Source organism: Mrakia frigida, assembly GCF_051309035.1.
Source record: "Mrakia frigida strain ATCC 22029 unplaced genomic scaffold BDY24scaffold_10, whole genome shotgun sequence".
Classification (NCBI taxonomy): domain Eukaryota; kingdom Fungi; phylum Basidiomycota; class Tremellomycetes; order Cystofilobasidiales; family Mrakiaceae; genus Mrakia; species Mrakia frigida.
Genome location: NW_027481271.1, coordinates 647,230 through 674,294, shown reverse-complemented (window position 1 = coordinate 674,294; position 27,065 = coordinate 647,230). Strand labels below are relative to the sequence as shown.

Genomic DNA, 27,065 nt, shown 5'->3' with positions numbered 1-27,065 from the left:
AGGAGGAAAAGAAAGGACGAGCGAACCGTCGACGCGTCTGATCTCTCGGAAGGAAGTGAATTCATCTTTGATGGCGTGTGCTGCTCGGAGGAGGGATCGAAGAATCTTTTGAATCATTTCAGACCTGAAGGTGAGAGGGAAAAGCGAACGGAAGAAGAGAGGGAAAGGAGAGGAAGGGTCAGCTATGGACTGAAAAGGACTAGCTCGAGGTGTTGTGAGCTTGAGCGGGATGAGGAAGAACTCACTTGGTTTGGAGAGAGAAATGATGAAAGTTTGATGATGATGGTTGGAAGGGAGGAAGGGATGGCAGGGATGGTAGGGAAGCAAGCCCTCGTATCGCGGAGTTGGAAAGCGAACAGCTCCGTCGTCGCAAGAAGGAAGAAGAGAAGGGGGAGAAAGTTCGTTTCTCTCCAACTACAACTTGGTGATGAGCAAAGGAAAGGGAAAGGCTAAAGACGCTAGGACCACGTCTCAGAGCACTCTGCTCGGATTCTTCTCCAAGCAGTACGTTTGGCGTCTCGAAGCTCGTTCAGCAATCATCGCACCAAGCTGACCTCCTCCCTCCTCCCTTCAGGCCCGCTTCCGTGAGACCCTCTACACCTCCTCCATCCGTCGGCTCGTCGTTCCAAGGAGGATCTGAAGGAGCTCAGTGAGTACCCAGGCCAGGGAAAGTGGGAGATGTGGAGATGGGAGGGCACAGTAAAAGAGTTGAGCGGGGGGAGGAGGAGTGGTTGATTGAGCTTCGACGTCGTCTCTGACTTTCCTCCTCCTTCTCCCTCTTCATGTCTCGCAGGTCTCAGAAGAGTAAGCATCCAATCAACTTCTTCCTGCCCCTTTCAGTCCGCATGAGACTCATTATCGTCCTTTTCGACAGGCAAAAGGGATGCCGACTTCACGCGTCAGCTTCGTCGAATCTGTTGCTCTCCCTCGTTTCCCTTGCTGAATCCTCGCGTCCTTCTTGTTTCCTTTCTCAGCCGAGAAGGACAAGATCAAAGTGAGTGCTCGGTTCGGGAGGGAGATCTCTTACTGACCTTTCCGGGAAGGGTCGAAGCTCTCGAACGAAGTGAGTTTGTTTCTCTCAATCTCCTCGTCCAGTGGTTTCCTTCACGCCTTCGCTCCTCTATTTTGAACGTTGACCGGTACTCTTTGCTTCGTTCATTGTGTTTAGACGGACGACGAGGCGGCAGCCTGTGAGTCGGTGTGCTGGAGGGGTTTTTTTTGGCGAGGGGAGGAAAGAGGACTGACCGAAACGCTCGCTCGCTTTTTCCTTCCGGCCTCGTCGATTCCAGCCGCCAACAAATCCAACAGGAAAGCCTTCTCGAAGCTCGTTGGAGGATTGGGAGCTGAAGAGAGAGGGTGAGTGAGCTTTTGGAGCGTTGGCTGGGGGTCGTGCGATCTCGCTGCGACGACGCGCCTGCTTGATCTCTTCGCTCCTTGGCCGTCTTCCTTTACTTTTCATCAAACAGACGAGTCATTCGAGAGGTCGCATCCGATGTTCTGGGAACAATCCTCGCCCAACCAGCCCTCCTGGCATCCAAGGAAGGACAAGCTGCCGCCGAGGCGAGCCAACGAGTCCTCTCTCCTGGAGCAAAGACAACCAAGGACGCCTTCAAAATGGACGACGACGTCATGATGGAGGATGTTTCAGAATGAGGAATGATTTGAGCTCTGTGGGAGGTGTGCGAGTCGGTTGGACGGGACGCGTCGTGGGTTGATGTTTTGTTCTCCGCCTTATCTTAAGATCTTTCGTTTGATCTTCTAGCCTTATCGGCCTCCTTCAAAGTTGATCGCAACTTGCGTCACTTTCATAAGCAGAACGACGCGTGCGCCGCTCTCTCCCGCTCTGTCGACTCAAACTTCTCTCTCCGACGAGGTCCTTTCACCGACGCGTCGTCCTTCCTCTCAGGATTCAAAACGCAAGAAGTTGAGAATCTCATCAAACCCACTCTCGCATCAGTTAACCGTTCCCCTCCTCCGTCGATCCCTGACTGGAACTTTTGTGCTTGGGAAGGAACGAGAAATCGTCTGGCGAAGGTCCGAGGAACATCTCGGAGAGCTTGACCCAGTCCTGTAGATCGACCCAAACCGAAAACGAGCACCGAGTGAGCTTCTTAGGGAAGAAAACGAGGATCGGGGGGAAAGAAGACTGACCCTCGAATCACTCGACGCAAGCAGAGTCTCGAGCTCGTTTCGTCCCTTGAAAGGAGGAGCTCGCTCGTTGATCTTTCCGGGGAGGGTCTCGAGGAGTCCGAGGGGGATATATCGATGGCTGTTCATCGGACGAGGAAAGAGAAGAAAGGTCAGGCAAAGGTGGATGACCGAGAGAGAGGGACAGGGATAGGGGGGGGGAGAGGGAGAGATGGGACGAACGTGAACGAGATCGACTCGCAGAGGTATCGTCGAGTCTTGTTGATTCCTTCGGTGTCGGATCCCCAATGGGTCTGAGATGAGACGAAGGAGCAGAAGAGTCAGAACGAGCAGGACGGAGGGAAAGAAGATAAAGGGAAGGAAAACGAACGATTCCGAACTCGGCGAACTGAAGACGACGCAACAAAACCAAGTAGAGGTCAGTGACGAGAACTCGACGAAGCCTCAACAAAAGGCATTAAACTCACCTTCCTAATGAACTCCAATCGCTCAACGGCACTGATATCCCACTCTCGTCGCTCCTTAATCTCCGTGAAGATCCACGGCTTGATCAGTGCTCCTCTTGCAACCATCAGTCCGTCGACTCCGCTCTCGAGGGACTCGTAGTACTGCTGCGAGGAGAAACAGTCACCGTTTCCTGTGAAAGATGAAGAGGTCAGAAGGAAAGAACTCAGCAAGAGGAGAAGAAGAAGAGAGGAAGGGAGGGGGGGACGTACCGAAGATGGGGACTCGAGGAACTGTGGAAAAGCGAGGAAGGACGATGAGGATCCGTCAGCCAGGACGAGAAGAAAAAGTGAAAGACGGGAGACCCACGGTTGGCCTCGTCGCAGGAAGCTCGAAGAGTCTGGGATCGAACGAGGAAAGTCAACGGGGCGAGAGAAGAAGGTTGAAAGAACGAGATCGAAGCTCACCTCAGTGCACTCCTTGATGTACTCCCAATCCGCCAATCGTGAGTATCGTTGTTGACGAGATCTGAGGGACGCAGAGAAACGGGTCAGTCGAAGGAAAGGAGGAAAAAAAGAACGAAAGACGCGTCGACTCACCGACCGTGGATCTGTTCAAGCAAAGCGAACGAGATCAGCTCGAAGAAAACAGCGGAGAAGAAGAGTACGCAGTACGTACAGTCATTCCGTTGACTCCCCACTCCGTCGCAAATCGAGGGATGAGCTGTGAGAAAAGCGAGCTCCAGAGTCAGCGTCGTCTGGTTCGAGGTCGAAGAAAACCAAAACGAACGAACCTTGTGAGCGGTGTTCTGCCTATCCTTGATTCCAGTTCGCTGAGAGAGAAGACGTGGAAGAAGGGTATCAGAATGGAGTACTACAGGAGGCAAAATTGAACGAGAGACTCACCATTTTGACGGTGAGAGGAACCGATCCGAGAGCACGGCTCATTCCGACCAGGATCTTTCCGAGCTTGCCTGAGGAGAGAAGGAAGAGACGAGAATCAGTAGGGACTGCAAAAAGGGAAGAGATAACGAGGCTCACCTGGAGCATCGAAGAGAGCGCTTCCTGGAGAACGAAGAGGAGACGAAAGGGAGTCAGCGCCGAAGGAGGGAAGGACGCGACCTCGATCCAAGAAAGACTCACCAGCTCCCTTGTTGAACACGAGATCGATAGGGCATCTGAAACAACAGCAATCGTGTCAGAGAGTGCTCTCAGATCGTACAAAAGAGCGAGTAGCAGCTCACCCGAGGTTGACGTCCACGAAATCGACATCAGGACACTGGTTCACAATTGCCTCAGCAGCAGGAACGAGCTGAGAAGTCTTGGACCCGCAGACCTGAACACCAAAGTTCTTCTCCGACTCGTGCCTCTTGGTGAGAGCCCATTCGGAGCCAGCTCCCTGAAGGAAGGAGGAAGCGAGGCCCATTTCCGAGCAGGTGATGTCGGCACCGAGGGAGACGCAGAGTCGTCGGAAGGGGAGGTTTCCTGGAGTGAGACGAAGGATGTCAGTAAGACAAAGGTAAATAAGTGAAGGTGGGAAGGAGGCGGACCAGTGGTGGTGAGAGGAGCCTGTTGAAAGGGAACGGGATGCAAGAGACGCGACGAGAAGAGAAGTCAGCTCAAGTCGAACTCGCCTCGAGATTGATCGAGAGAAAAAGGAAGAGAACTGTACGAACGAGGTAAGTCTTTCCCTCCCAGTTCAACCTCTTCTTCTCCTCAGGTCGCATAGGTCCATCCTTGATATCCTTGTCGGCGTCGATCTTGCTAGCGGCAGCCATCTCCTCCTCGTCCTGTTCGTTCATCATCTCCTCCTCCGAAACGACGGCTTTGGGAGCGAGAATGGAAGCGGCTCCTTTCCTGATAGGAGCTTGACCGTCGATCTTGAGGAGATAGCGGTCGGCGATGGGGAACGCATACTGAGAACCAAAGCAGAGCGGGAAGGAGGGATCGTGTCAGACGCGAAGGAAGAAGCGGTGAAGTTGAAGGACGCACTCTGTTGGACCTCATATCCTTCATGATCCCAGCTGGAACCCAGTTCGTCTCCCCTCGCAGTCCCTTGGGCTCTTCAGCAGCCTTCTTCTCCTCGTTAACGACGAGGTCTCCGATGGTCTCTGGCGCGACGGGAGCGAGCTGATGAGCCGATAGGTAGCGGCACTTGAAGCCCTGAGGGCAGTATCCGAGTTCTTCGAAGGTTGGACAGTAGATGAGGGAGGAGGAGGAGGTGGTGGTGGCAGGGTCTTGGACGAAGGGAGCTGATTCCGAGAGCCAGTCGCGACGAGGGAAGGGGAGGTCGGCGGGTTTGGAGGCGAAGTAGAGGGAGAGGTCGTGGGATCGTCGGCAGCTGATGGAATGATAGAACAACTTCAGTGAGGCGTCTTGGATCTGATCAGAAAGAAAAAGCATGCTTACTCGTTTCCGAAGGAGCAGTCGCGGTCAGCAGCGTACTTCTGACAAAGTTGGACGTCGTCTCGCAGCGTTTCAAACTTCCTGGGAGCGAGAGAGAAAGAGCGACAGCGAAGGAAGGTCAGAGATTGGACTTGGAGATACCGAGATATATCTGAGAAGGAGAACGAGAGTCTACATACCTTCCCTTGTTCATCCCACCCTGCTTCTTCATACGACCATCGTTTCCCTTCGCTGCCTTCCCTCCCTGATCGTCTCCAGCGTCTTCAGCTCCTCGCTTGGTTGATTTTCCACCTTCCTCCGCAGCGTCATCGTCAATGACTTCCACGGTGGGAGCGATAGCTCGAGGGAGAATGAACCTGAAGGAGGGAACGGAGTGAGAAGGAGAGGGAGCGAGGGAGGGAAGGAGAAGGGGAAAGGTCAGCTCAGAATCGTGAAGGTGAGCTTCAAGTCAGAGCTTCTGGGAGGAAAACTTACTCTGGTTTGAGGATAGCTACTCCAGCTCTGGGAGCGTCTGTGCCTTCTCGTGACATGGTGAAAACTTGGTTTCCTTTGGGGTGAAGGTTGGGGGGGAACCTTCAAAAAGGGGTGAGCTCACCGAAATCCCTTCGAAATCAGAAGAAGACGCCGAGAAGGGAGAGCGCTTCCCTGGACCTCAACAACGACCTCCTCTCCAAACCAAACTTTCACTTTCTCTACCACAACCTCCTCCCCTCCCACCCTTTTACTCCAACTCGACTCTTCTCTCGAGGAATCTAGGAATTCGCCTCCCCATCCCGCTCGAACCGACGCCCGCCTCCACCCCTCGCCTCGATCTCCCTTCCCTCCCTCTCCCTCTCCCTCTCCCTTCCCTTCGACTCTTTCCCCCAGGTTTGCCTTGAATGGCCATCCCGGCATCGAGCCAGAACGAGGTCTTTGCGGACCTCTTCATTAGGCTCAGGAGAACAAGGTACGTCTAGACTTCTCTCTCGAGCTGTGAGCTTATCGGGAGCGCAACCGTCGACGAGCCTGACCTCGTCCTTCCCTTCTTCTCTTCTCTCTACCCCAGAACTCTCGAAGATCGTACGAATGCAACCAACGAGCTGATAGGATACGTAAGTGACTCTTCTGTACTTCCCGGCGTCTCGAAGGAACGAACTCGAAGCTGACCTTTCCCTTCGCTGCTTCCGTCCAGTGCGTCGACGAGTTCTCCGGAGAGGAGCGATCAAAGGTTCTCTGGACAGAAGTAGTACACCAGATAGCTCAACTTCCTCACGATCAGGTTAGAGAGGAGAAGCTGGCAGTCCTGGCAGGAATCAGTGAGTTCAAGCTCGCTTTTGTCGAGTCGCCCATCTTGCGTTTGAGCGAGAGCTGACCTCCCGTCCCTTCGCCCTCTTCCTCTCCTCCAGTGGCTCTTCTCAAGACCGAACAACTCCCAGTCAACTCAGCTGTACTCTACAGGATCCACGGAAGTCAGTCTCGTCTCGCTTGGAGTTCGTTGGGACGAGAGAAGCTGCTCGGCTGACTCCATCTTGCTCTCTCTCCTCCTTCCTCCCCTTCCCTCGTCCTCCAAACAGTCTTCTTCAGGAAACAAGCAGAGGAGTACTTCTCGCGGAAGGAATACGATGTCACAACAGCTACGTGTGAGATGGCTGGTGAGTGATTCCTGTCGTCGCAGCCCAGGATGTAGGGATGAGAAACGCGGGTTGGGCTGAAGGAAGGACGAGTTGAAGCTGAACCGTTTCTCCCTCCCTCTCGCTCCTCCTCCTCCTTCTTCGCCAGCCCAAATCGCTAGGAAGGGATCGAGATCTGCAGAAATCATCAACCTCGTTCAGATCGAAATCACAAAAGTTATCGACGTTCTCAAGGGAGAGGGTCTGGGAGCAGCAGGTGAGCTTGAACTCCTTCCTCCCTCAACCCGCTGATAGTCTCGAGCTCGAAGCTCACCTGTCCTTCCCTTCCTCCTCGCTCTCATCTCTTCTTCAAGGTGCCGACATCTCAAGATACATTCTTCTCGGTCGTGATCTAGCCGACGCCGTTCCTCTCATCATCCAACCCTACGTTCCTGCTCTCCTCCAGTCGATCTGGTCCTCACTTCGAGATCCTCGGGTTCGTCCTTGATCTCTCTCCCTTCTTTTCACTCGTTTGCTCGAGGGATGTTAACACTCTGCCCTTCTTATCACCTCTCCCTCCTGCAGCTCCTCCTCCGAGAACGATCCGCTCTTCTCGTCGCCTCCTGCTTCAAAGTCAAGACGCCAGGGACGAGTCGAGATCAGAAGCAGCGATACGAGGTCTACGGACGAATGCTCAATGAGGCCATCAGTGGATTCAGGACGCCAACCACCGAGAGCATCCACGGAAGTCTGCTCGTCTTCGAAGCTCTGTTCGATTACGGAGAGATGGTACGTCCAGCTCTTCTCTGAGACGAGACGGAATCGACCGGAGTTCACTCGTCGCTCTTCTTCTCCAAACAGTTCATGAACGCCCACTACTACATGGTCTGCAACTACATCCTCAAGCATCGGGAGTCGAAAGACGCCATCGTTCGCAAAACAGTCATCACCCTCATCCCTCATCTCGCTGCCTACGATCCTCAAAGCTTCTGTGATCAGAACGGAGGAACGAGCTTCCTCACCACCTCGATGCGACATCTCCTCTCTCAACTCAAGAAGCCCGAGAAGGCTCACGGTGAGTAGGCTATGACATCGAAGAGCTATCGAAGTCCCAGAAGCTGATCATTCCCCCTGCTTCTCTCCTTTCCAGCCTTCCTCTCCATCGGTCACGTCGCAGACAAGGTCGGCTCGGAGATGAACTCGTTCTTGGACAGCATCCTTGCTGCCGTCAAGGAAGGTCTTGCTATGAGAGGGTTGGTCCACCATCTCTTCTGCTCCCTTGTCCTCCTCGGAACGCTGACTCGAGCTCTTCTCTTCGTCTCGTCGGTCTTCACAGAAAGAAGAACGCGCCTCCCGAGGATCCGATCTTCCAGTGCATCGGAATGCTCGCCAAAGCCTTCGGCCCTGTCCTCACCAAGCACATGCATGATCTCCTCGATCTCATGTTCGCTTCGGGTCTTGGAGAACCTCTCACGAGCGCTCTCAAGGAGACGGCCGCTCACGTCCAGCCGCTGCAGAAGACGATTCAAGGCGAGTCTCGTTTCTTTCCTTCCTCGAGACGACGAGACCAAACCTCTGTCTGACTGTTTGAACACCCCTTTAGACCGTCTCCTCGACATGCTCTCCCTCATCCTGAGTGGGAAGCCGTATCGACCTCTCGGAGCACCACCCTCGAGGGATCTGTCGAACATGACGAAGGAGTTTGGGCTGATGCAGGTGAGCTTCTCTGATTCAAGACTGACCACACAAGCTCTCGCTGACCATCCTTTCCTTTCGTTCAGCTCGGAGGAACAGCGAGTCAAGAAACGATTGCTCTCGCTCTCGTCACGTTGAGCAACTTTGAGTTCGGAGGTGAGCTTCTTCTCTCCTTTCTCTCGTCTTTCGTTCCAAATACTGACTTTTGCCTAATCTCCTCATTGTGTAGGTCATGTTCTCAACGAGTTCGTCCGAAGTTGTGCTCTCCCTTATCTCGAAGCCGACTCGACGGAGGTTCGACAGGCTGCAGCGACGACGTGCTGTGTACTCTTCGCTCGAGACCCCATCTGCTATCAGACGAGTGCTCATTCCATCGAGGTCATCAGCGAAGTCCTCGAGAAGCTCCTGACCGTAGGAATCGCCGATCCTGGTAAGCCGCAAACTCCCTCCTCTTTCGTTCCTTCGTCTTCTCTCATCTGACGCGTCTTCTCTTCGACTCTTCCGTTGCTGCAGAGGCTCGAATTCGACAAACCGTCCTCCAAAACCTCACCGAAAAGTTCGATCGACATCTCGCTCAGGCAGACAACGTTCGAACCCTGTTCATCGCTCTCAACGACGTCGTCTTCGCCAACAGGGAGCTCGCCATCCAGATCATCGGTCGACTCGCTCTTCACAACCCTGCCTACGTCATGCCCTCCCTCAGGAAGGTTCTCATCGAGATGATTTCGAATCTGGAGTTCTCGACGAGAAGGTACGTCCGTCGTTCAAGTCTGAAGCTCTTCTCGAATCCGAGCTGACCCTCCTCTGCTTCCCTCCTCCCAGTCGACAAAAGGAAGAGACCACCAAACTCCTCTGCCTCCTCGTTGGAGCCTCTCCAGCTCTCGTCGTCAACTACACCGACGAACTCCTCGACGTCCTCCTTCGAACCGCCTACGACGTCGAAACCACTCCCGTCGTCGCTTCTCACGTCATCGCCTGCCTCGGAGAGCTTGCTCGAGTCGCTGGAGAGAACATCGGTCCCAGAGTCGGCAAGATCATGCAGCTCGTCGTTGAGACTCTTCAGGATCAGTCGCCAACGATCAAGAGGGATGCAGCTCTCCGAACGCTCGGTCAGATCGCTTCCTACACGGGAACGGCAGTCGATCCTTACGTCGAACATCCTGAGCTTCTCGCCATCCTCAACCGACTCGTCAAGGTCGAGACCTCGCCTGGACTCAGGAGGGAGACGATTCGAGTGCTGGGAGTGTTGGGAGCTTTGGATCCTTACAAGAGGAAGGTTCGTTTCGGATTTCCTTTCTGCTCGTCGACGCGTCGAAACTCATCGCTGACCTCGCTTCTTTCTTCCTTTCTCTCGGCCTAGGTTCTCTTCGAGAAGGTCGACGAGAGTGCGAACGAGCATATCCGAGCAGCTCAGACCGACATCAGTCTGTTGATGCACGCCGTCGGAGGACAGTCGAACGAGGATTACTTCCAAGCCGTCGTCTTCAACTCCCTCGTCGGAATCGTCTCGGATCCAGCTCTCAGCGCTCTTCACTACACCAAGGCCATGGACGCCATCGTTCACATCTTCCTCACCCAAGGTCTCAAGTGTGTTTCGTTCCTGCCTCAGGTTCGTCGCGTCTCGTTCTTTTTCCTTCCTCCCCCAGCCTCGTTCGACGCGTCTGACAGATCTCTTCTTCTCCCTGCCTCCCCGCCTCCTCCTCTCCAGGTCATCCCAGCCATGCTCGCTGCCATTCGACACAACGGTCCAACCTACCAAGGCCCCTGGCTCTCAAAACTCGGAACCCTCATCTCCCTCGTCAAGCAACACATCCGAAACTTCCTCGACCCCATCTTCACCATGATCCTCGAATACTGGAACAACCCCTCCCTCCAATCCTACGTCATCAAACTCGTCGGAGTCACCGCCGAAGCCCTCGAGGGAGAGTTCAAAGCCTTCCTCCCTCGTCTCCTCCAGGACATCCTTCGAACCTTCGACGGAGACCTCTCGGATCCTCGTCGTCAGGAAGTTCTCATCGAGATCCTCGGAGCTCTCCAGTCGTTCGGACTCAGCTTGGAGGAGTACAGCCATCTCATCCTACCCTCCGTTATCAAGCTCTTCGACCGAGCGGACGTGGGACCTCAGGTCAGGGAGAAGTCGATCGAGACGATTGGACAGCTGGCGAAACACGTCAACTTCTCGGAGCATGCGAGTCAGATCATTCATCCTCTGGCTAGGGTCATCGCTACGTCGTCTCCGTCGATTCCTGGGTCGATGCCGCTCGCGGAGACGGCCATGGTCGCTTTGTGTTCCCTCGTGATTCAACTTGGGCCTGAGTATGCGATTTTCATCCCGATGATGAACAAGGTGAGCTCATCTCCCTCTCTACATCTCGAGAGGCATCCCAACTGACTAGCTTTGTCTTCAATCAGGTCCTCCAATCGTCGAGAGTCTCTCACGCTCAGTACGATCAACTCGTCGTCAAGATCCTCAAAAGAGAGCGACTCACGCAGGACATCGGAGCTCTCGACGCGTGAGTTTTCATCTCTCTCGTTCCCTTCGTCCAAAGAGAGCCTCGGGCTGACCTCCCTCCCGTTTGTCTCTCTCCGTTCTAGCGTTGCGAGTGAAGCTGCCGCTGGAAAGTCTGCTACACCTGCTCCCGTCGCCGTCAACCAGCAGAGGCTGAAACGAGCTTGGGCAACTGCTGGAGTCTCAACTCCCGAGGAATGGAGGGACTGGGCCAAGCAACTCGGACTCGAGCTTCTCAGGGAATCGCCGTCGGTCGCTCTTCAAGCCTGCCAGGACCTCGCAGAGGAACACGAGTCGCTCAACCGAGATCTCTTCAACGTCGCCTTCATTTCGTGCTGGACTTCGCTTTACGAGTCTTTCCAGGTTAGTCTCTACTTCCTCGAACTGACTCGGTGATTTCTGGGCTCGAAACTGACAAGCTTTGATCGTTTTTCCAGGACGACGTTGTCAACGCCGTCTCGACCGCCATCTCGTCTCCGAGCAGTCCTGCCGAGGTCATCAACCTTCTTCTCAACCTCTGCGAGTTCGCCGAGCACGACGACAAGGTCCTTCCCATAGATCCCAAGATGCTCGGACGATACGTGAGTTCCTTCGAGCGCTCGAACGGCTTCCCTCGGTCTCGACCTTTCGCTGATCTCCTCTCTTCTTCCCTTCTTCCCTCAGGCCCTCCAACATCGAGCCTACGCCAAAGCTCTCCACTACAAGGAGCTCGAATGGTTCACCGATCCTTCCGCCGACGTCGTCAAAGCTCTCATCAACGTCAACTCGAAGCTTCAGCAACAGGACACCGCCTGGGGGATCCTCACCTACGCTCGACACGAGGACGACTCGTTCGGAGGAGAGAGCAACCAGCAGTTCGACTACGAACGATGGTACCTCGAGCTCAACCGTTGGCAGGAAGCCTACACCGCCTTCGATCGGAAAGCCGCCGAAGGAGAGGAGGACGGGGAAATCATCTTCGGAAAGATGCGCTGTCTTCACGCTCTCGGGGAGTGGGATCAGCTCTCGGACTTCGTTCAGAGCAAGTGGGGGAGTGTGGGAGTCGCCGATCATCGTCAGATGGCTTCTCTCGCTGCTGCTGCTGCTTGGGCGTTGAAGCAGTGGGATCTGATGGAGGACTACGTTGCGGTGATGAAGAAGGACACGCCGGATTACTTCTTCTATCGAGCCGTCATCTCGATCCACAACGGACAGTACCCTAAGGCCATGCGACACATCCTTCGAGCCAGGGATTCGGTGGATCCTGAGCTTTGCTCCTTGTTCGGGGAGAGCTATAGTCGAGCGTACAAGTGAGTTTCCCTTTTCTTTCTTCTCGTCGTCGTTTCTTCGATCTCGAGCTGACTTTTTGCTCTTCCCTCCTTCTCAGCGTCCTTATCCGAATTCAGATGCTCTCGGAACTCGAGGAGATCATCGCTTACAAGAAGCAGGCCGATCAACCGGATCGACAGGCGACGATGCGACGAACTTGGATGAAGAGGTCAGTCGCTTCGATCGACTTCCTTCCGTGCTCGTCTTCGACCCTTCTCTCACCTTTGAACGTTTCATTGACTTTCTTCGTTCTTCGCTGCTTTTCGCCACTCAGGCTCAAGGGATGCGAGCAGGACGTCGAGATCTGGCAACGAGTCCTTTCCGTTCGAAGTCTCGTCCTCACTCCGACTCAGGACAAGGAGATGTGGATCAAGTTCGCCAACCTCTGTCGGAAGCAGGATCGACTCGGACTCGCCGAGAAGACGCTCAACTCTCTCCTTGGACCTCAGGAGATGGGAACTGCCGAAGGAGTGAGTTTCCCGAAATCCGACTCTGCTTTCCCTCGTCTTCTCGTCGCTGACCTCGGTTATCTCCCTCCGACTCGCAGGCTCTCCAAGCACCACCCCACGTCGTCTACGCCTACTTCAAGTACACCTGGGCTCAGGGATCGAAGGAGGATACGCTCTCATGGCTTCGTTCGTTCACGGTCAAGCTCACGTCCGACCTTGGACTCACCTCTGCCGACATCGATCTCCCCGTCGAGGAACGCTCGGAGTTCAGCCAGCTACTCGCCCGATGCTACCTCAAGCAGGGAGAGTGGGAGGTCGCTCTTAGAGAGAACTGGACGACTTCGGTGAGTCTCTCTGCTTCTTCTCGATCCCTCCTCTCGTCCTTCTTTCCTCCTCGCTGACTCTTCGTTCTCTTTGCCTTCGAATATCAGAATGACAACGACATCCTCAAGTCCTACAAACGAGCTACTCAACTCGATCCAGACTGGTACAAGGCTTGGCATACGTGGGCTCTCGCCAACTTCGAGGTCATCCAGCAGCTCGAGACTCAGCCGAACCTCGTCTACGCCGACGTCTTCTCGGTTTACGTCGTCCCAGCGGTTCATGGTTCGTCATCTCTATGCTTATCGAACTTTATACCTGTGCTGACTTTCCTTCACTTGCTTTACTCTCTCAGGCTTCTTCCGATCCATCGCTCTTTCGAAGGGAAATTCGCTCCAGGACACCCTTCGACTCCTCACCCTCTGGTTCAAGCACGGTTACCACGAGTCCGTCAACATGGCTATCACCAAGGGAGCTGCGAGTGTCAGCATCGACGTTTGGCTGGAAGTCATCCCTCAGGTGAGATCTACCTTCTCCTTCCTCGTCTTGCCGACCTTTGCCTCGAACTGAACGCGTCTCGTTTTCGTCTCGTTCTGCTCAGATCATCGCTCGAATCCACATCTCCAACTCCCTCGTCCGAAACGCCATCGAGCAGCTTCTCAACAGCGTCGGTCGAGCTCATCCTCAAGCTCTCATCTACCCTCTCCTCGTCGCGTCCAAGTCCCAGGTGCCGATGAGGAAGGAGGTCGCTCACGCCATCATGAACAGAATGAAGGACCACAGCGCCGTTATGGTCGAGCAGGTTCGTCCTCTCTATCTCTGATCACCTTATCGAACTCAAGCTGACTTTCTTCGTCCGACACAGGCTTCCCTCGTCTCTCACGAACTCATCCGAGTCGCCATCCTCTGGCACGAGCTGTGGACGGAAGGACTCGAGGAAGCGTCGAGGTTCTACTTCGCTGAGCACAACCCCGAGGGAATGTTCAACGTTCTGGAGCCGCTTCACGAGATGATCGAACGAGTGAGTGTGCTCTCAAGAACGAGATAGAAGAGGACGGCGCTGACTTTGTCTCGTCGGATCGAATCAGGGACCGGAAACCCTTCGAGAGCAGTCGTTCATTCAGAGCTTCAGTCACGACCTCTCGGTTGCTCGAGACTTCTGCCGACGATATCGACAACATGGAGACACCAACGATCTCAGTCAAGCTTGGGACAACTACTACATGGTCAGTCGAAGAGGTCTTCGAACGAGTTCGAGTTTTCGACCCACCCACTGAACCTCCTCTTTCCCTCCCACTTTCCTTTTCCCAAGGTCTTCAAGAAGCTCACGAAGCAGCTCCAGCAGCTGCCAGCTCTCGAGCTGCAGTACGTCTCGCCGAAGCTCCTCAAGGTCCACGATCTCGAGCTCGCCGTTCCAGGTTCGTTCGACGGTCGAGTTTCTTTCTCTCTCCTTCGTTCAGCGCTGATCCTCTTTTTCTCTTCCGTCTTCGCTCCCCCAGGAACCTACCGAAGTGGAAAGCCTATCATCAAGATTCTCAGCTTCGTCCCTACCTTCTCCGTCATCACCTCGAAACAACGTCCTCGTCGACTCACGACCAAGGGAAGCGACGGAAAGGACTATCAATTCGTTCTCAAGGGTGAGTCGCAGCCTCCCTTCCCCTTCGTTTCCTTTTCTCCATTGACCTTTCTCTCCTTCCTCCTCAGGTCACGAGGATCTTCGTCAAGATGAGCGAGTCATGCAGCTCTTCGGTCTCGTCAACACCCTCCTCTCCCACGATCCAGAGAGTTTCAAGCGACACCTTCACATCCAGAGCTACTCCATCACTCCTCTCTCGCCGAACTCGGGTCTCATCGGGTGGGTTCAAGATACCGACACCATGCACGTCCTCATTCGAGACTACCGAGAGAGTCGAAAGATTCTGCTCAACATCGAGCATCGTCTCATCCTTCAGGTTCGTTCGCCTCGTCCTCTCTTCCTTCCTCTGCCTTCGCTGACTGTTCTCTTGTTTTCTTTCTCAGATGGCCCCCGACTACGACTACCTCACGCTCATGCAGAAGGTCGAAGTCTTCGAGTACGCCTTGGAGAACACGACCGGTCAGGATCTCTACAGGGTGCTCTGGCTCAAGAGTCGTAACTCGGAATCTTGGGTCGAACGTCGAACAACCTACATCAGATCCCTCGCGGCAACGAGTATGATCGGTTACATCCTTGGACTGGGAGATCGGCATCCTTCGAACTTGTTGCTCGACCGAGTGACGGGGAAGATCGTACACATCGATTTCGTGAGCAGAACGACCGAACGAACCAGGTCGAGGTTGAGCTCGAGCGTTTCCTGACTTTCTTTCTTTTTCGTTCTTGAACAGGGTGACTGCTTCGAAATCACGATGCATCGAGACAAGTTCCCAGAGAAGATTCCCTTCCGACTCACTCGAATGCTCACCAACGCCATGGAGGTGAGTCGCGATCCTCTTTTTCTCGTTTGCACTTCGACGCGTCCTGACCTCTTCCTTTTGTTCTCTCTTTTCCAGATCTGCGGAGTCCACGGAGCCTACAGCAAGAGTTGCGAGATCGTGATGAGAGTGATGAGGGACAACAAGGAGTCGCTCATGGCTGTACTCGAGGCCTTCGTCTACGATCCTCTCTTCGCTTGGAAGCTCGTGGCCACCGCTCCACCGGAGCCTCCCGTTGCGACTGAGGGTGAGTTCTTTCCTTCTTCATCCTTCGACACCACGAACCGACCTTTTCTCTCCACCTTGAACAGAACTCAACCAAGACCGAGGAGCCTTCGGAGGAGGAAACCGTCGACGAGCAGAGGAGAACGAGCTCTTGAGGAGTGAGTCTTCCTTCTCGAATCGAGGTCGACTCTCGACGCGACGCTGACTTTCTTTTTCTGTTCCACAGGTGCCGACGGACGAGAAGTCCAGAACGAACACGCCATCAAGGTCATCCAACGAATCCAGGACAAGCTCACCGGGCGAGACTTCAAAGCTACCGTCGTCCTTCCCGTCGACGCTCAGGTTCAAAAACTCATCCAGCAGGCGACGAGCATGGAGAACCTTTGCCAGTGCTTCATTGGATGGTGTGCCTTCTGTGAGTCTTCCCTTGGCCTAGCATATCGAATCGCTTCTCCTCAGCTCGCTGACCTCCTCCTCCTTCTTCGAAACAGGGTGATTCGACGCGTTTCCTTTTTCGTTTCTCTGTTCGTCTCGTCCTTTTCTTTTCGTTGTCTTTCGGCTCTCGCTTCATCTCTTTCTCGTACATCTGATATCTCCACCATCGCTACGATACCTGCTACCCCTGCATCTTTGCTCATGACTGCTACGACTTTCTCTATATCATCTCGTTTCCGTTTCGCGGCCGGGTCGTCGAGGGAAGGGAGAGAGCAAGAGAGGTATAGCAAGGGACGAGCCTCTCCTCGAGGGCGACATCGAGACATCTGAAAAGGGCCTTCTGAACGTAGAAGATAATTTGCGAGAGGAGAAAAGTGATCCCTTCGACGTGGCTTCTTTCGCTGACCTCGTCCCTTGCTTTTGAGGGTGGGTTTCTCCTCCAAACGGCCATGAGCTTCACTCCCTCCCCCTCCTCAGCTCGAGTCCCTCGACGCTCTCTCCTCTCCAAGAGCTCTACCAACTTTCACCAGTCTTCTCCTCTCGCCTCTACTTCGTCTTCCACCTCCACGTCGTCCTCCTACTCGACTCCCACGGCCAGCAGATTCCAACCAGCAGGACGAGCTTCGACTCCTTCGTCCTTCTCTCGAGGAAGAGCGATTCCTTTCGACATGGCAGGAAGTCAGAGAGCAGCCAAGATGCACGTCAACTCTCCTGCTGCCCTAAATGGAACTCCCATCAAGCCAAAGAGGTTCATCAGGAAGAAACCTTTCCTCCAGAAGTGAGCTCGACGATCCCTTCCTTCCCCTCCTTTTTCGTTTCGAGCTCGTCGTTCCGCTCCAGCATGTTTCGTCCTCCTTTGCACATTACTAACCGAATCTCTTACGACTTCTCTCAGGATCACCGACCTCCCTTCCACTCTCATCGACCGGATCGACATGAATCTCGACCTCCTCCCCATCGCTCGACCCCTCGGTTTCGCTCTTACAGCTCTTCACTTCTTCCTGCGAGCTCCCCTCTGGTCAAACGCCAACAAGAGTCCGAGCAACATTCTCAGAGCAGGTGGAGCCAAGAAGGGAAGATGGGAAGGAAGATGGGATACTCCCGAGGAGGGAATGACTAGGACGAGCATCTTCCACTGGGTGAGCTTCACGTCTCCTTTCCTTTCGAGCTTGGAAGGTTGAGCGGATCGAACTGACCTTCCCTCCTCGTGTTTGTTTCTGGCTCGTAGACCATTCTTCTCTCCATCTTCCTTGTTCTCGCCGCTACCCTCAACGCAGTCTATCTCTTCACTCGAACGAGATCCTATCGAATGCACCTTCGAACGGTCAGTCCCGTCTCGCGTCTCTTTTCACCGCCCCCTCCTCTTCTCGACCAACGAAGCTCACTTCCTTGTCCCTTCTCTCTTACTCACCTCAGGATCCCCTCTCAAGTCCGAACGCTCGAAAAGTGCCTGAAGAAGATCCCATGGCTCAAGCAGGAGGAGCGAACGCTCAGAGTTGGATGGCAGCATGGGTTTTCGCCAAGTGAGATCTCCTCCGCTTCTATGCCACTTCGCTGTCTCTAGAGGCTGACCGTATCTCTTATCCTTTGGTCCTTCTCGTCTTGCTGTTTTTAGGCGCTACCTCTCGCCTTTACCGGTCGCTCGCTTCCTCCTCTCCCTCCCTCCGAAGTCGGCCTCTCACGAGAAGAAGCGTCGACTCGTTCAGCAGCTCGATGTTTGGGATCCTCCGGCTTTCAACTTACAGCTTTTCTCGTGAGTCAACGTATGTGTTTTTGATCTGTGGATTTTGCTGAACCTCGTCTCTACGCGTCTTCTCTCCCTCACAGAACCTACACCCCTCCGACGGCTCTCGTTCTTCACTTCCTGACTCCCTCGTCGCCTTGGGTCGCCATCCTCGTTGCTCTGGCCGTCAGTTTCCAGTGCGACTTCATCGTTGGGAAGTATGCTGCTCTTATCAAAGACAAGGAGCTCCTTGCTGGAGAGGTGATGCACGAGTACGATCAGAAGGTGAGTTGTCGTTCCTCTCTCTCTCCCTTTCCCTTTCTTTCTCCCTCCGCCCTTCCGTCTCGGTCTCTCGTCCTCCCGGGCGAAAAGAGGCTCAAGGGAAGGAACTCGCCACTAATCAAGCTTTCGTTCTTCGTTGAACCCCGAACAGTTCGTCTACCCAACCATCTTCAAACCGATGAAGGACGCGGCCACCACGACTCACGAGGCCGAAACGATCTGGTAGACGGAGCTTATTTTTCGATACCGCCATGCTGATTCGTACCGAGTCCTTTCTCTATCGTGGAAAGAGCTAGCAGAGAGAAAACTTTCGACTCCCTCCTCGTCTACTTCGCGTTTCTGAATCCCGATTTCATTGGTCTTCCCCTAAGCACACGCGCGGCTCAGACCCACCCCGAGCTCGAAAGCTTTTCCCTCCTCGAGCCGCCTGCTGCCTCAAGAACGGGTGAGTCTCGTTTCAAGATACGCTGCCTTGATCGACGAAACTCTCTCTCGCAGACTGACGCCGTTCTTTCTCGGGAGGAGGAAGGATTGAGAGAGGAAAGCAGCCAGAAGAATCCAGAGCGAGTCGCCGTCCGAGGGTTCTAAACCAAATCCCTCCCCACAGGGTCCCTCTTCTACGGACGTCAGTTTTTCCTCTTGCTCTTGCTGGTCGCTGACTGGACGCTTGCTTCCGAGACGCGTCCTTTATGTTCTGTTTGGTGGGTTGATGACAGGAAGAAAGGATTTCGCACTTCGGGAGGAGACTCGGACTAGATCCTCTTTCCTTTCCGGTTTCTTGATGGGCCGGAAGCGACGAGAGCGCAGTTGAGATAAGGTCAAACCCAACGAAGGAGAAATGAGGAGAAGGAGGAGAAATTGGACTCGTTTTTCTCCTCGCCTTCCTTCCCTCTTTGACCTCAAACCCTCACCCTCTCACTTGCTCATCCCTTCCTCTTCAAAGCTATGGACGCTATCTCCCCAGCCAAGGTTCCTGCTTCGTCCATTGAGGACGAAGAGAAGCAGAGCTACGATCGTGAGGCCAATGTCGAAGTCGAGGGTGAGTCGCCTTCGATCCCTCCACCTCCCTCCCCTTCTTTTTCGAGCTCGAAGGGCCTCGGCACTCCGTTTTTCTTCTGCCTTTGCTGCTCTCCTTCTGCTCTCTCTACACCTCTTCTTCTCTATCGCCTCCTGTCCTGGTCAATCTACGCGTCGCTGACTCTCGCTCCGCTCTTTTCTCCCCTATTTTTGACTCTTCTCGTTTGCTTGGCCCCCTGCCTCCCTCCGTCCTGCTCGCGTCCTCGACTCTCCTCCCTTCCTTCCTCCTCTCCTCCAGAGACCTACTCCCAGGACGACACCAAGCTCTCCTTCCTCGATAAGGTGAAGGTCAAGACCGATTGGCTCGAGGAGAAGGTCGTGAGTTCCTCGTCTCATCATCTTGACGGCAATCAAAGGAGGGAGGGCGGAAGGGGAAAGAGAGCGAGCGAGGGAGGAGTGGGCTGCTCCTCTTCGAACACTCGCCAAAAACGAGAGCTGGTCCTTCTTTTCTCTCCATATAGGGTATGGAGACTCGTGGTATCGAGCGAGTTCCAGATAACGAGGAGAGGACCGATATGCAGCCAAGTCACAACGCAACCGTTTGGTGAGAGCTCACTTTCCTCTCCCTCCCTCCTCTTCCTCTCGCGTCTTCCCTCTTGCTGACTCCTTCTTCGAACCTCAGGATGGCTGCCAACTGTGTGCTCAGTACCTTCGGACTCGGTGTGCTGGGTCCTGGAACTTTCGGATTGGGTCTCGGTTAGTTCTCCCTCTACTTCGAGCTCACACGCTCGCGCCGTCGATTTCTTCCTCCCGCTCATTCCCCTCCCGTCCTTCCGTCCCTTTCGTTTTCAGGTGACTCTATGGTTAGTCTCCTTCATTTCCATCTCATTTCTACTCCCTCTGACTTGGTTCCTTTGCTCTACCCTCCCTCAGCTCGTCATCTTCTTCATCAACGCGTTCACTGCTCTCCTCCCCGCCTACCTCGCCACTTTTGGTCCAGCCCTCGGCCTTCGACAGATGACCTCCGCTCGTTACTCATGGGGATGGCACGGAGCCAAGATTGTCGCCATGTTGAACTGTATCGCCTGTGTGAGAGCTCTTTCTCCGATCAGTTCAGCCCGACCTCCAATTGTTCTGACCTCTCTCCCTCGTGCAACGTAAACAGGTCGGCTGGAGTGCGGTCAACACGATCGCTGGTGCGCAGACCCTCAGGGTCGTCGCCAACGACAATATCTCGCATGCCGTGGGAGCTGTGGTCATCGCGGTCATCACTCGTGAGCTCGAACGCGTCGAGGTCTCTCCTTCCGACGCTTACCAGTCTTTCCTTCCTTCCAGTCGTCCTTGGTCTCTTCGGGTACAAGTGGGTTCACGTCTACGAGAGGTACTCGTGGATTCCCACGGCCATCACCTTCATCGGTGAGTCTTGTTCCCTCAGCTCTCGTTCCGTCTTCTTCGTCGCTGACCTTGCTTCCTTCCCTCTCTCTCTCAGTCCTCCTCGGATGTGGTGCTAAGGATTTCGTCAACGTCCCTATGGGAACTGGTCAGCTTGAGGTGCGTGTCTCTCGATTCCCAGCAGTTCCGTCTCTTTCTTTTTGCTCGAACTGACCTCTCGGTTCTTGCTCAGGCTTCCAACGCTCTCTCCTTTGCTGGTGTAATTTTCGGATTCACCGCTGGATGGACCTCGCTCGCTTCGGATTACAACGTCTACCAGCCTAGCAGCACTCCTCAGTGGAAGACTTTCGGATGGACTTACTTGGGTCTCATCATTCCTCTCGTTCGTTCTTCGTCCCCTCTTCATCTCCTCTTGCTCCTCTTTTTGCCTATATACTCTCGAACCATCGCTGACACAACTCCTCCTCGCTCTTCTCCAATCTCAGGTCCTCGTCGAGTGGCTCGGAGCTGCCATCATGTGCGCCGCCGAGTTCCAGCCCGAGTGGATGGAGGCTCGACACGCCAACGAGCTTGGAGGTCTTTTGGGAGCCGTTTTCAAACCTGTCTTGGGAGAGGGAGGAGGAGGATTCTTCCTCTTCTTGCTCGTTATCTCGGTGGTCGCCAACAGTGAGTAATCAAAGCTTTGAACTGTCGCGTTGTTCGACGCGTCGAATGTCTCCTCCTTTTTCGAAGAAGGCATCTCTCTCCAATCCCCTTTCCCCTTCCCAATGTCGGAGCTTTCTCTCACTGCATACTGACGAGACACCTTCTCTTCTCTCTTTCAACCCGCAGACATTATCAACGTTTACTCGATGGGTCTCTCAATCTCGGTCACTTCTACCGCCATTGCCCGACTTCCTCGACTCATTTGGCCTATCGTAATCACTGGAGTCTACGTTCCTATCGCCATTGTCGGAGCCAAATCGTGAGTGCTTGTTCCTGTGGTTGAAAACGCTGAACGAAGGCGACCCGACTGACGCTTCCTTCGCCCTCTTCTTTTCTCCCCTTCAGTTTCGCCGTCTCCCTTGAGAACTTCATGGCTATCATCGGACAGTGGTTGGCCATCTTGTAAGTTCTGCTCGCGTTTCTCGGGTGAAGGTCGGCTCGAACGTGGAGGATCTCCTCTCGAACCTCGTTCCCCTCGTCGACTCTTGCTCATCCGTTTCCCTTCTTCCTTTCTTCCTAGCTGCACCGTCGTCCTCGAGGAGCACTTCATCTTCCGAAAGGTCAGTGCCCATCTCTTCTGCGAACACTCTTTTTCAGCCTTTTTTACCTCGTATTGTCGAACGTCGAACTGACGACTTTCGCCTCTCTTCTCTTCTCTCTCTCTTCCAGGGCAACTTCAAGAACTACGATGCTGAGTGGACTTGGAACGACCCCAAGGCCGTTCCAATGGGATTCGGTGCCCTCGCTGCCTTCTGCGCGGGAGTCATTGGAGCTTGGTCTGGAATGTCCCAGGTGCGTCTTCGTCCCCTCCTCTTTCGTCTTCATCGACGTTTCTGACCCGCCTTTGCTTTCGTCTCGCTCAGGTCTGGTACATTGGACCCATCGGAAAGCTCGTTGGAGGGGACGCCAACCCTTACGGTGAGTCTTTCTGTTCGAAAAGTCGGAAGCAGCGACGAACGAAGTCGATCTTCGTTCTCCTCTTCTCTGCTGACCCTCTTCTTCGCCGTTTTCTTCTTTCAGGTGGAGACGTCGGATTCATCCTCGCCGCTGCTTTCGCTGGTGTCGTCTTCCCTGGGGCTAGATACCTCGAGAAACGCTACATCGGTCGATAGAGAGCGATGGTCGAGTCTTCTTTCCTTTCTCCATTTTATCTCCCTCTCTCCTTCTATCTCTTCTCGGCTAAATGACTCGCCCCTTTTGGGCTACCGGATTCGATCTTATGACCTCTTGAACTTTGAAACGACGAGATTCGGGTCGAGGGGAGGGAGAGAGAGCGCAAAGGATGGATGCGGACGAGCGGCCCTCTCGTTCAATCCAGTAAGTTCGAAATGACTTTGGTCTTCAGGGAACAAATCTATCGATGTACATCGAATTGAGGATCTGAGAACTTGACAGAGGTCCTTGGAGAGAAAAGAGAACGGATAGAGAAACGGATTCGATTCTGGTGTGAGCTCGAGCTTCGCGTGTTCAAACCAAGGACAGATATTCGCTTCTGTCTCAGAACAAGTCCCAGGATGCTTCGTAAACGAGAAGACCATCGAAGGAACTCGCTACGGAGATGGAGAAATGTCTGAGCGTGGTAGGAAAAGGAAGCGAGGGAAGGGGAGGGGAGAGGAGGGGAGAGGAGAGGGAGCGGAGGGCTGAGGACCAAGGATCCCTCCGCGGTAGGTCTCCTTCTACGTTGAGATGCGAGAAAAGAAGACGTGAATATCTACAGAACTCTCCCTACGTGAAAGAGGGGGGAAGAAGGAAGGGTGGCAGAAGGGAGAGAAAAGGAAGGAGGGAGTGTCGGGGTTCGAAAAGTCTCGTTCAGCTTTTTTCGCTCCCTCCTGGTCTTCCTTCTCCCAACCTCGACACTTCAACATGGGAAAAGGTGCGTCTAGGACCCTCCCACCCTCTCGAGGAACCCTCTCCACCCTTCTGACTCTAGCTTCATCAATTTTTCCCAGTTCACGGATCGCTCGCTCGAGCTGGAAAGGTCAAGTCTCAGTGCCCCAAGGTTCGCCCTTCCCTTCTGCCTTCCCACCTTCCCTCCCCTCCCTCCCTCTTCGATTGGATCGACACACCTCTTGGACTGTAGCCATCGCGAAGGAAGGAAACTCTCTCTCTGACACTTTTTCGTTTCCCGTTGGCTGGTGTGTGTTGGATGAACGCAGGTTGAGAAGACCGAGAAGCCCAAGACCCCCAAGGGTCGAGCTAAGAAGAGACTGCTCTACAACCGACGGTGCGTCCCATTGCCCAACTTTTCAACTCGGCGAGGATGTAGGGAAGGGTGCTGGGATGCCGGGAAGGGTTGTTGGGAGGTTGTGGGGTCGATGGAGCAGGAGGAAGGGGAGGAGCAGTGTCAAACGACCTCGAGCATAGGACGGTACACGTCGGTTCTCGTCACCACGTTTCCCTCCTTCCCAACTCCTCCCCACACCTCACCACTCGATCCTACACGCTCTCTGGACCCCGAAGAACCATCCTACATCGAACTCCGATCCTTCCTCGGTTTCCCTTCGCTCCACCAGGCCTGCATCTTGGACCTCGAACCTTTGACCTCGGAACTGACTCTTCGCTCCCCTTCCTCTGCTTTCCCTTCCTCCCTCCAGATTCGTCAACGTCACCCTTCTCCCCGGAGGAAAGAGAAAGATGTGCGTATCAACCTCTCACCCTTATCGCCCCAGTTTGGACTTGGGAAGGAGAAAAGAGCGGTCGAGTCGCGATTGTGACCTCGACGCTCTCCTCCCTCCCTCCCTCCCTCCTTCCCCTCCTCCCACCTTCCACTCTTTCTCTTATAATGATGATCCTCAATCAAGCATAGTTCAACCTTAGCCCTACTAGGCCATGATTACCACTAGCATCCTCTATACAGTCTTTCGCTCCTATCTGAACCCTCCACTTCACCCTCCCACTTCTTTCCCTTTTCTTCCCGCCCTTCGACCGCTTACTGACCTCCTGCTTTCCTTCGCTTCTTCTTCTTGTCCTCGACTCTCAGGAACGAGCAGCCCGCTGGAAAGTCCGGTTAAACAACTCGCCTCTGCTCGGGAAGTCGTTGGATGGAATCAAACCTCGAAGGGTTCAGGGTCTTCAAAAAGCTCAAGCTCACTCGTCGGGAGGTGTCGTCGTCGATGGATCGGGTGGAACCCTGTCGTTTTTCTGTTGCTCTGTCTCTTACGCATGCATGCCTCTTCTTCACGAACCTTTCCGGGAGGTGGGACTGCGATGGAAAGGTGGGAAGAGAGGGGAGGAAAGAGGAGGAGGCAGGGGTGGGAGGAAAGCTCAGTTGTTCGTTCGCTGGTCCTCGTCGCCTGAGGAGCCTGCTCGGATAGCTCCCTTGATGCGTGTCAGGCCTCGAGGGAACGGCTGAGGAAACTCGTCGCGTCGTCTCTGAATGTCTAGAACTCTTGCGAGGGTGAGCTCGAGAGCTGGTCTCTTCGCTCAGAATCCTCGGGTCTACGAGCGAGAATCAGCTTCAGATCCTGTTCTCTAGCTCACGAAGAAGTCTACCTGCCGAGAAAACATCGTCACTGGCACAAGAAGTGACGCATGAGCCAATTTCAGGTTGAAGCGGAGTGAAGTTGAAGCGACGTCGAGATGATCTCCAAAGTTTCCTCGCTGCTTGCTCTCCTTCAACCACCGTCTTCTCTCTTCGCCCAAGATGACCCCTCCCGTTCCTACTCCCTTTCACATCTCGTTCGCTCAGTCCGAAATCGACAGGATGATGGCCAAAGTTCGTTCGCATCGACTCCCCTCCGCGCCCATCGTTCCAGGTGTCAAGTGGGAGTACGGGATCGATCTCGACTGGCTGAAGGCTCTCAAGAAGACCTGGGAGGAAAAGTGGAGCTGGAAGAAGACTGAGAAGGAGTTGAACAGGTGAGCAGAACGATGCCTCTCTGGTGAGGGGAATCGGAAGGAGGATCGATGTTGAGCTCGAACGACGAGGTTGCTTACCAACCTCTTCGCCCTCTTTTTCTGCCTTGAAGGTTCCCTCACTTCCGAGTCGATATCGAGGATCTCTCTATTCACTTCATCCATGTCAAGTCCAAGCATCCCAGAGCGATTCCGATCGTTTTGTGGCAAGAATGGCCATCGTCGTTCTTGGAGTTCGTTTCCGTTATCGACTCTCTCGTGGACCCTCCTGAGGGTGTTCAAGCCTCCGTCTTCTTTCTTGACGCTCTTCAATCTTTACTCTAGAGTGATATGACTGCTGCTGGAAAGCTGAACTTCGTCTTTATCTTCTGTTCATCGCTCCAGCTTCGACGTCGTCGTCCCTTCTCTTCCCGGTTTTACCTTCTCCTCGCCTCCTACAAGATCTTGGGCTGCCGCAGATACTAGTCGTGTGTACAGTACATTGATTGTCGACGTTTTGGGCTACAGTGAGTAAACCCTTATCTCTATCTGGCTGTTGAAAATGGCTCAGTGACGAGCGAAAGACGCGTCGCTGAATCTCCCTCTTCTCCTTACGTGACCTCAGAAACCTACGGAGCCGTCGGCGGCGATCTTGTACGTACTTTTTGGCTCTCCTAGCGTCTTTTCATTGTCTCGCTGACTTTCTCCCCGTCCCATTTGTCGTCTTAAAAGGGAACTCGAGTCCTCACAGGTCTCCTTCAGAACCACTCCTCCAACGTCAAAGCAGCTCACTATACCATGCTCTTCGGTCTCCCTCCTGCTTCCTTCCTTGACTATCTCCCTCTCCCAACCTTCCTGGTCGATTGGTACAAGAAGCGGAAAGGAGGGCGTTCAACCAGCAGAAGAAGTTTGTGGCCGATGGGATGGGATACAAGGAGATTCAGCAGACGAGGCCGTCGACCATTGGAGCTTCTCTTTACGGTGAGCATCCGAATCTTTGCGACATCGAAGCGAAGGCGAAGCGAAGTCGTTGGCGAAAGAAGAACGCGTCGACTGATCTTTGGCTCCTTCTTTCCCACACCCCGTCAGACAACCCGGTCGGAATCCTCGCCTACATCGGAGATAAGTTTCACGAGTGGTCTGATGTGAGCACGTTTCGAGAGAGCAGATACGAACAGCGAGCTAATCTGAAATTCCCTTTCTTCGTTTCTCTTCTTCTCTCACCAGCCCATGGCTCCCAACCCTCCCTCTCTCATCACTCCCAACCACATCATCACTCAAGTTGCTCTCTACCATATCACCAACTGCATCCACACCAGTTTATTGTTCGTTTTTCTCCATTCTTTCTCTCATCTTCGTTCGTCGCGTCGACGCGCTTGATTCCGATTCCCATCCCTCTTCCTCTTCCTCTTTCTTCCTACCCAGGCCCTACCACGACTGCGCCGGAAACCGACATGTTGCCGCAATTCCCTACAACGTCAAAGCTCCCATCGGCTACTCATCAAATCCCTGGGACATCCATCACTTCCCGAGGAGGTGGTTCAACCAAGCTGTCGACAACCTCGTTTTCCACAAGCTTCACGCATCTGGAGGTCACTCCGCCGCTCAGGATGCGCCGGAGGACTTCTTGGAGGATGTGAGGGAGATGGTGAGTTCAATTGGGCATGAACTCGAGTCGTTGGTGTGCCAAAGGATTGGCTCGAAGCCGTCGCGTCGACTCGACTGACTTCGTTTCATTTCTTCCCTTGCGACGTGGAGATGGGCAAGCACTTTCATCGAGCGTAGTCACTTTTCTTCGTTTAGCATATCATTTCACGATCGATGATGTTCGACAGTCCAGAGACCGTTCGGAGACGTTCAAAGAAAGACCCTTCTTTCGCTCGAGCTCGCTCTCCTTTGATGAAAGAAGCATGATCGTTGACGCTGATCTAGGAGAGTTTTCGGCAGCTACTGCAGTAGCACGGCGTCTTCTTACGCTCGACCTGATGAGCAAGAAGGCGGTAGAGAACAGAGACGCTTCAGCGACAGCTGTTTGGAAGGGAGCTCGATTCCTGTAGAACGCCAACGTTTCGAACGGGACAAGACTCACGTAAAGGTAAGCAGCTCCCAGCCTCTTGCTCGTCACTACCCAAT

General features: G+C 54.1%; 7 protein-coding genes across 7 annotated transcripts; 6 read left to right on the top strand and 1 right to left on the bottom strand.

Moving 5' to 3' along the window:
• Nucleotides 1-130: 130 nt before the first annotated feature.
• BDY24DRAFT_440354 (uncharacterized protein) lies at nt 131-1,653 on the top strand (the record flags this gene model as incomplete). The annotated part of the gene is made up of 9 exons (XM_076644516.1): nt 131-504; nt 575-649; nt 794-804; nt 875-898; nt 975-994; nt 1,052-1,063; nt 1,169-1,190; nt 1,290-1,356; nt 1,467-1,653. Exons 1-9 carry the CDS (start codon nt 428-430, stop codon nt 1,651-1,653), a joined length of 495 nt encoding a protein of 164 aa, XP_076498070.1. The 5' UTR covers nt 131-427.
• On the bottom strand, nt 1,609-5,552 carry DUS3 (tRNA dihydrouridine synthase DUS3). Its single transcript, XM_076639896.1, has 21 exons — nt 5,472-5,552; nt 5,177-5,353; nt 5,001-5,078; nt 4,584-4,932; nt 4,268-4,507; nt 4,142-4,160; nt 3,836-4,076; nt 3,735-3,769; nt 3,633-3,656; nt 3,498-3,565; nt 3,386-3,424; nt 3,271-3,315; nt 3,192-3,202; nt 3,060-3,120; nt 2,962-2,992; nt 2,865-2,885; nt 2,616-2,785; nt 2,519-2,536; nt 2,371-2,441; nt 2,152-2,269; nt 1,609-2,068 (listed from the first exon to the last, which is right to left on the bottom strand). Exons 1-21 carry the CDS (start codon nt 5,525-5,527, stop codon nt 1,958-1,960), a joined length of 1,983 nt encoding a protein of 660 aa, XP_076498069.1. The 5' UTR covers nt 5,528-5,552; the 3' UTR covers nt 1,609-1,957.
• Nucleotides 5,553-5,624: 72 nt separating this feature from the next.
• On the top strand, nt 5,625-16,223 carry BDY24DRAFT_21780 (phosphatidylinositol kinase family protein). Its single transcript, XM_076636543.1, has 39 exons — nt 5,625-5,943; nt 6,043-6,088; nt 6,169-6,292; nt 6,383-6,445; nt 6,551-6,628; nt 6,756-6,863; nt 6,961-7,082; nt 7,172-7,375; nt 7,448-7,661; nt 7,737-7,839; nt 7,923-8,116; nt 8,190-8,302; nt 8,368-8,437; nt 8,511-8,711; nt 8,795-9,032; nt 9,104-9,557; nt 9,642-9,890; nt 9,990-10,628; nt 10,694-10,794; nt 10,877-11,153; nt 11,228-11,371; nt 11,454-12,079; nt 12,157-12,267; nt 12,373-12,568; nt 12,646-12,891; nt 12,979-13,153; nt 13,224-13,387; nt 13,470-13,670; nt 13,734-13,889; nt 13,957-14,094; nt 14,181-14,286; nt 14,368-14,505; nt 14,573-14,820; nt 14,888-15,151; nt 15,233-15,322; nt 15,398-15,566; nt 15,631-15,702; nt 15,771-15,959; nt 16,036-16,223. The coding sequence occupies exons 1-39, from the start codon at nt 5,876-5,878 to the stop codon at nt 16,038-16,040; spliced, it is 7,104 nt and encodes a 2,367-aa protein (XP_076498068.1). The 5' UTR covers nt 5,625-5,875; the 3' UTR covers nt 16,041-16,223.
• A 151-nt stretch (nt 16,224-16,374) lies between these two features.
• BDY24DRAFT_384970 (Nur1/Mug154 family protein) lies at nt 16,375-18,360 on the top strand. The gene is made up of 7 exons (XM_076639895.1): nt 16,375-16,757; nt 16,875-17,118; nt 17,208-17,303; nt 17,396-17,502; nt 17,595-17,732; nt 17,807-17,987; nt 18,136-18,360. The coding sequence occupies exons 1-7, from the start codon at nt 16,429-16,431 to the stop codon at nt 18,208-18,210; spliced, it is 1,170 nt and encodes a 389-aa protein (XP_076498067.1). The 5' UTR covers nt 16,375-16,428; the 3' UTR covers nt 18,211-18,360.
• Nucleotides 18,361-18,834: 474 nt separating this feature from the next.
• Nucleotides 18,835-22,338, top strand: BDY24DRAFT_384964 (putative cytosine-purine permease). The gene is made up of 17 exons (XM_076639894.1): nt 18,835-19,023; nt 19,300-19,379; nt 19,523-19,605; nt 19,684-19,757; nt 19,854-19,864; nt 19,935-20,090; nt 20,167-20,275; nt 20,337-20,417; nt 20,491-20,552; nt 20,626-20,775; nt 20,879-21,059; nt 21,225-21,357; nt 21,444-21,500; nt 21,619-21,658; nt 21,768-21,890; nt 21,962-22,016; nt 22,119-22,338. The coding sequence occupies exons 1-17, from the start codon at nt 18,930-18,932 to the stop codon at nt 22,208-22,210; spliced, it is 1,581 nt and encodes a 526-aa protein (XP_076498066.1). The 5' UTR covers nt 18,835-18,929; the 3' UTR covers nt 22,211-22,338.
• Nucleotides 22,339-22,940: 602 nt separating this feature from the next.
• Nucleotides 22,941-24,282, top strand: BDY24DRAFT_384961 (eS30 family ribosomal protein). The gene is made up of 5 exons (XM_076639893.1): nt 22,941-22,971; nt 23,048-23,097; nt 23,255-23,322; nt 23,693-23,734; nt 24,079-24,282. Exons 1-5 carry the CDS (start codon nt 22,962-22,964, stop codon nt 24,107-24,109), a joined length of 201 nt encoding a protein of 66 aa, XP_076498065.1. The 5' UTR covers nt 22,941-22,961; the 3' UTR covers nt 24,110-24,282.
• A 173-nt stretch (nt 24,283-24,455) lies between these two features.
• BDY24DRAFT_21676 (epoxide hydrolase) lies at nt 24,456-26,775 on the top strand. The gene is made up of 8 exons (XM_076636538.1): nt 24,456-24,956; nt 25,067-25,186; nt 25,338-25,459; nt 25,558-25,586; nt 25,665-25,913; nt 26,022-26,077; nt 26,160-26,580; nt 26,691-26,775. Exons 1-8 carry the CDS (start codon nt 24,742-24,744, stop codon nt 26,715-26,717), a joined length of 1,239 nt encoding a protein of 412 aa, XP_076498064.1. The 5' UTR covers nt 24,456-24,741; the 3' UTR covers nt 26,718-26,775.
• The last annotated feature ends 290 nt before the right edge of the window (nt 26,776-27,065 follow it).

Bases quoted from the DNA above. Each gene is read 5' to 3' on its own strand.
- DUS3 (XM_076639896.1), bottom strand. From the start codon at position 5,527: ATGTCACGAGAAGGCACAGACGCTCCCAGAGCTGGAGTAGCTATCCTC. The intron at 5,354-5,471 runs GTAAGTTTTCCT...TCCCTCCTTCAG, and splicing joins GTAGCTATCCTCAAACCAGA to GTTCATTCTCCCTCGAGCTA. The intron at 4,508-4,583 runs GTGCGTCCTTCA...TTTGGTTCTCAG, and splicing joins AGGATATGAGGTCCAACAGA to TATGCGTTCCCCATCGCCGA.
- BDY24DRAFT_21780 (XM_076636543.1), top strand. From the start codon at position 5,876: ATGGCCATCCCGGCATCGAGCCAGAACGAGGTCTTTGCGGACCTCTTC. The intron at 12,080-12,156 runs GTGAGTTTCCCT...CCTCCTTCTCAG, and splicing joins AGCTATAGTCGAGCGTACAA to CGTCCTTATCCGAATTCAGA. The intron at 15,567-15,630 runs GTGAGTTCTTTC...CACCTTGAACAG, and splicing joins GCCTCCCGTTGCGACTGAGG to AACTCAACCAAGACCGAGGA.
- BDY24DRAFT_384970 (XM_076639895.1), top strand. From the start codon at position 16,429: ATGAGCTTCACTCCCTCCCCCTCCTCAGCTCGAGTCCCTCGACGCTCT. The intron at 16,758-16,874 runs GTGAGCTCGACG...GACTTCTCTCAG, and splicing joins AAGAAACCTTTCCTCCAGAA to GATCACCGACCTCCCTTCCA. The intron at 17,119-17,207 runs GTGAGCTTCACG...TCTGGCTCGTAG, and splicing joins GGACGAGCATCTTCCACTGG to ACCATTCTTCTCTCCATCTT.
- BDY24DRAFT_384964 (XM_076639894.1), top strand. From the start codon at position 18,930: ATGGACGCTATCTCCCCAGCCAAGGTTCCTGCTTCGTCCATTGAGGAC. The intron at 19,380-19,522 runs GTGAGTTCCTCG...CTCTCCATATAG, and splicing joins ATTGGCTCGAGGAGAAGGTC to GGTATGGAGACTCGTGGTAT. The intron at 20,091-20,166 runs GTGAGAGCTCTT...CAACGTAAACAG, and splicing joins TGTTGAACTGTATCGCCTGT to GTCGGCTGGAGTGCGGTCAA.
- BDY24DRAFT_384961 (XM_076639893.1), top strand. The intron at 23,098-23,254 runs GTTCGCCCTTCC...GGATGAACGCAG, and splicing joins TCAAGTCTCAGTGCCCCAAG to GTTGAGAAGACCGAGAAGCC. The intron at 23,735-24,078 runs GTGCGTATCAAC...CTCGACTCTCAG, and splicing joins CCCGGAGGAAAGAGAAAGAT to GAACGAGCAGCCCGCTGGAA.
- BDY24DRAFT_21676 (XM_076636538.1), top strand. From the start codon at position 24,742: ATGACCCCTCCCGTTCCTACTCCCTTTCACATCTCGTTCGCTCAGTCC. The intron at 24,957-25,066 runs GTGAGCAGAACG...TCTGCCTTGAAG, and splicing joins ACTGAGAAGGAGTTGAACAG to GTTCCCTCACTTCCGAGTCG. The intron at 26,581-26,690 runs GTGAGTTCAATT...TGCGACGTGGAG, and splicing joins TGGAGGATGTGAGGGAGATG to ATGGGCAAGCACTTTCATCG.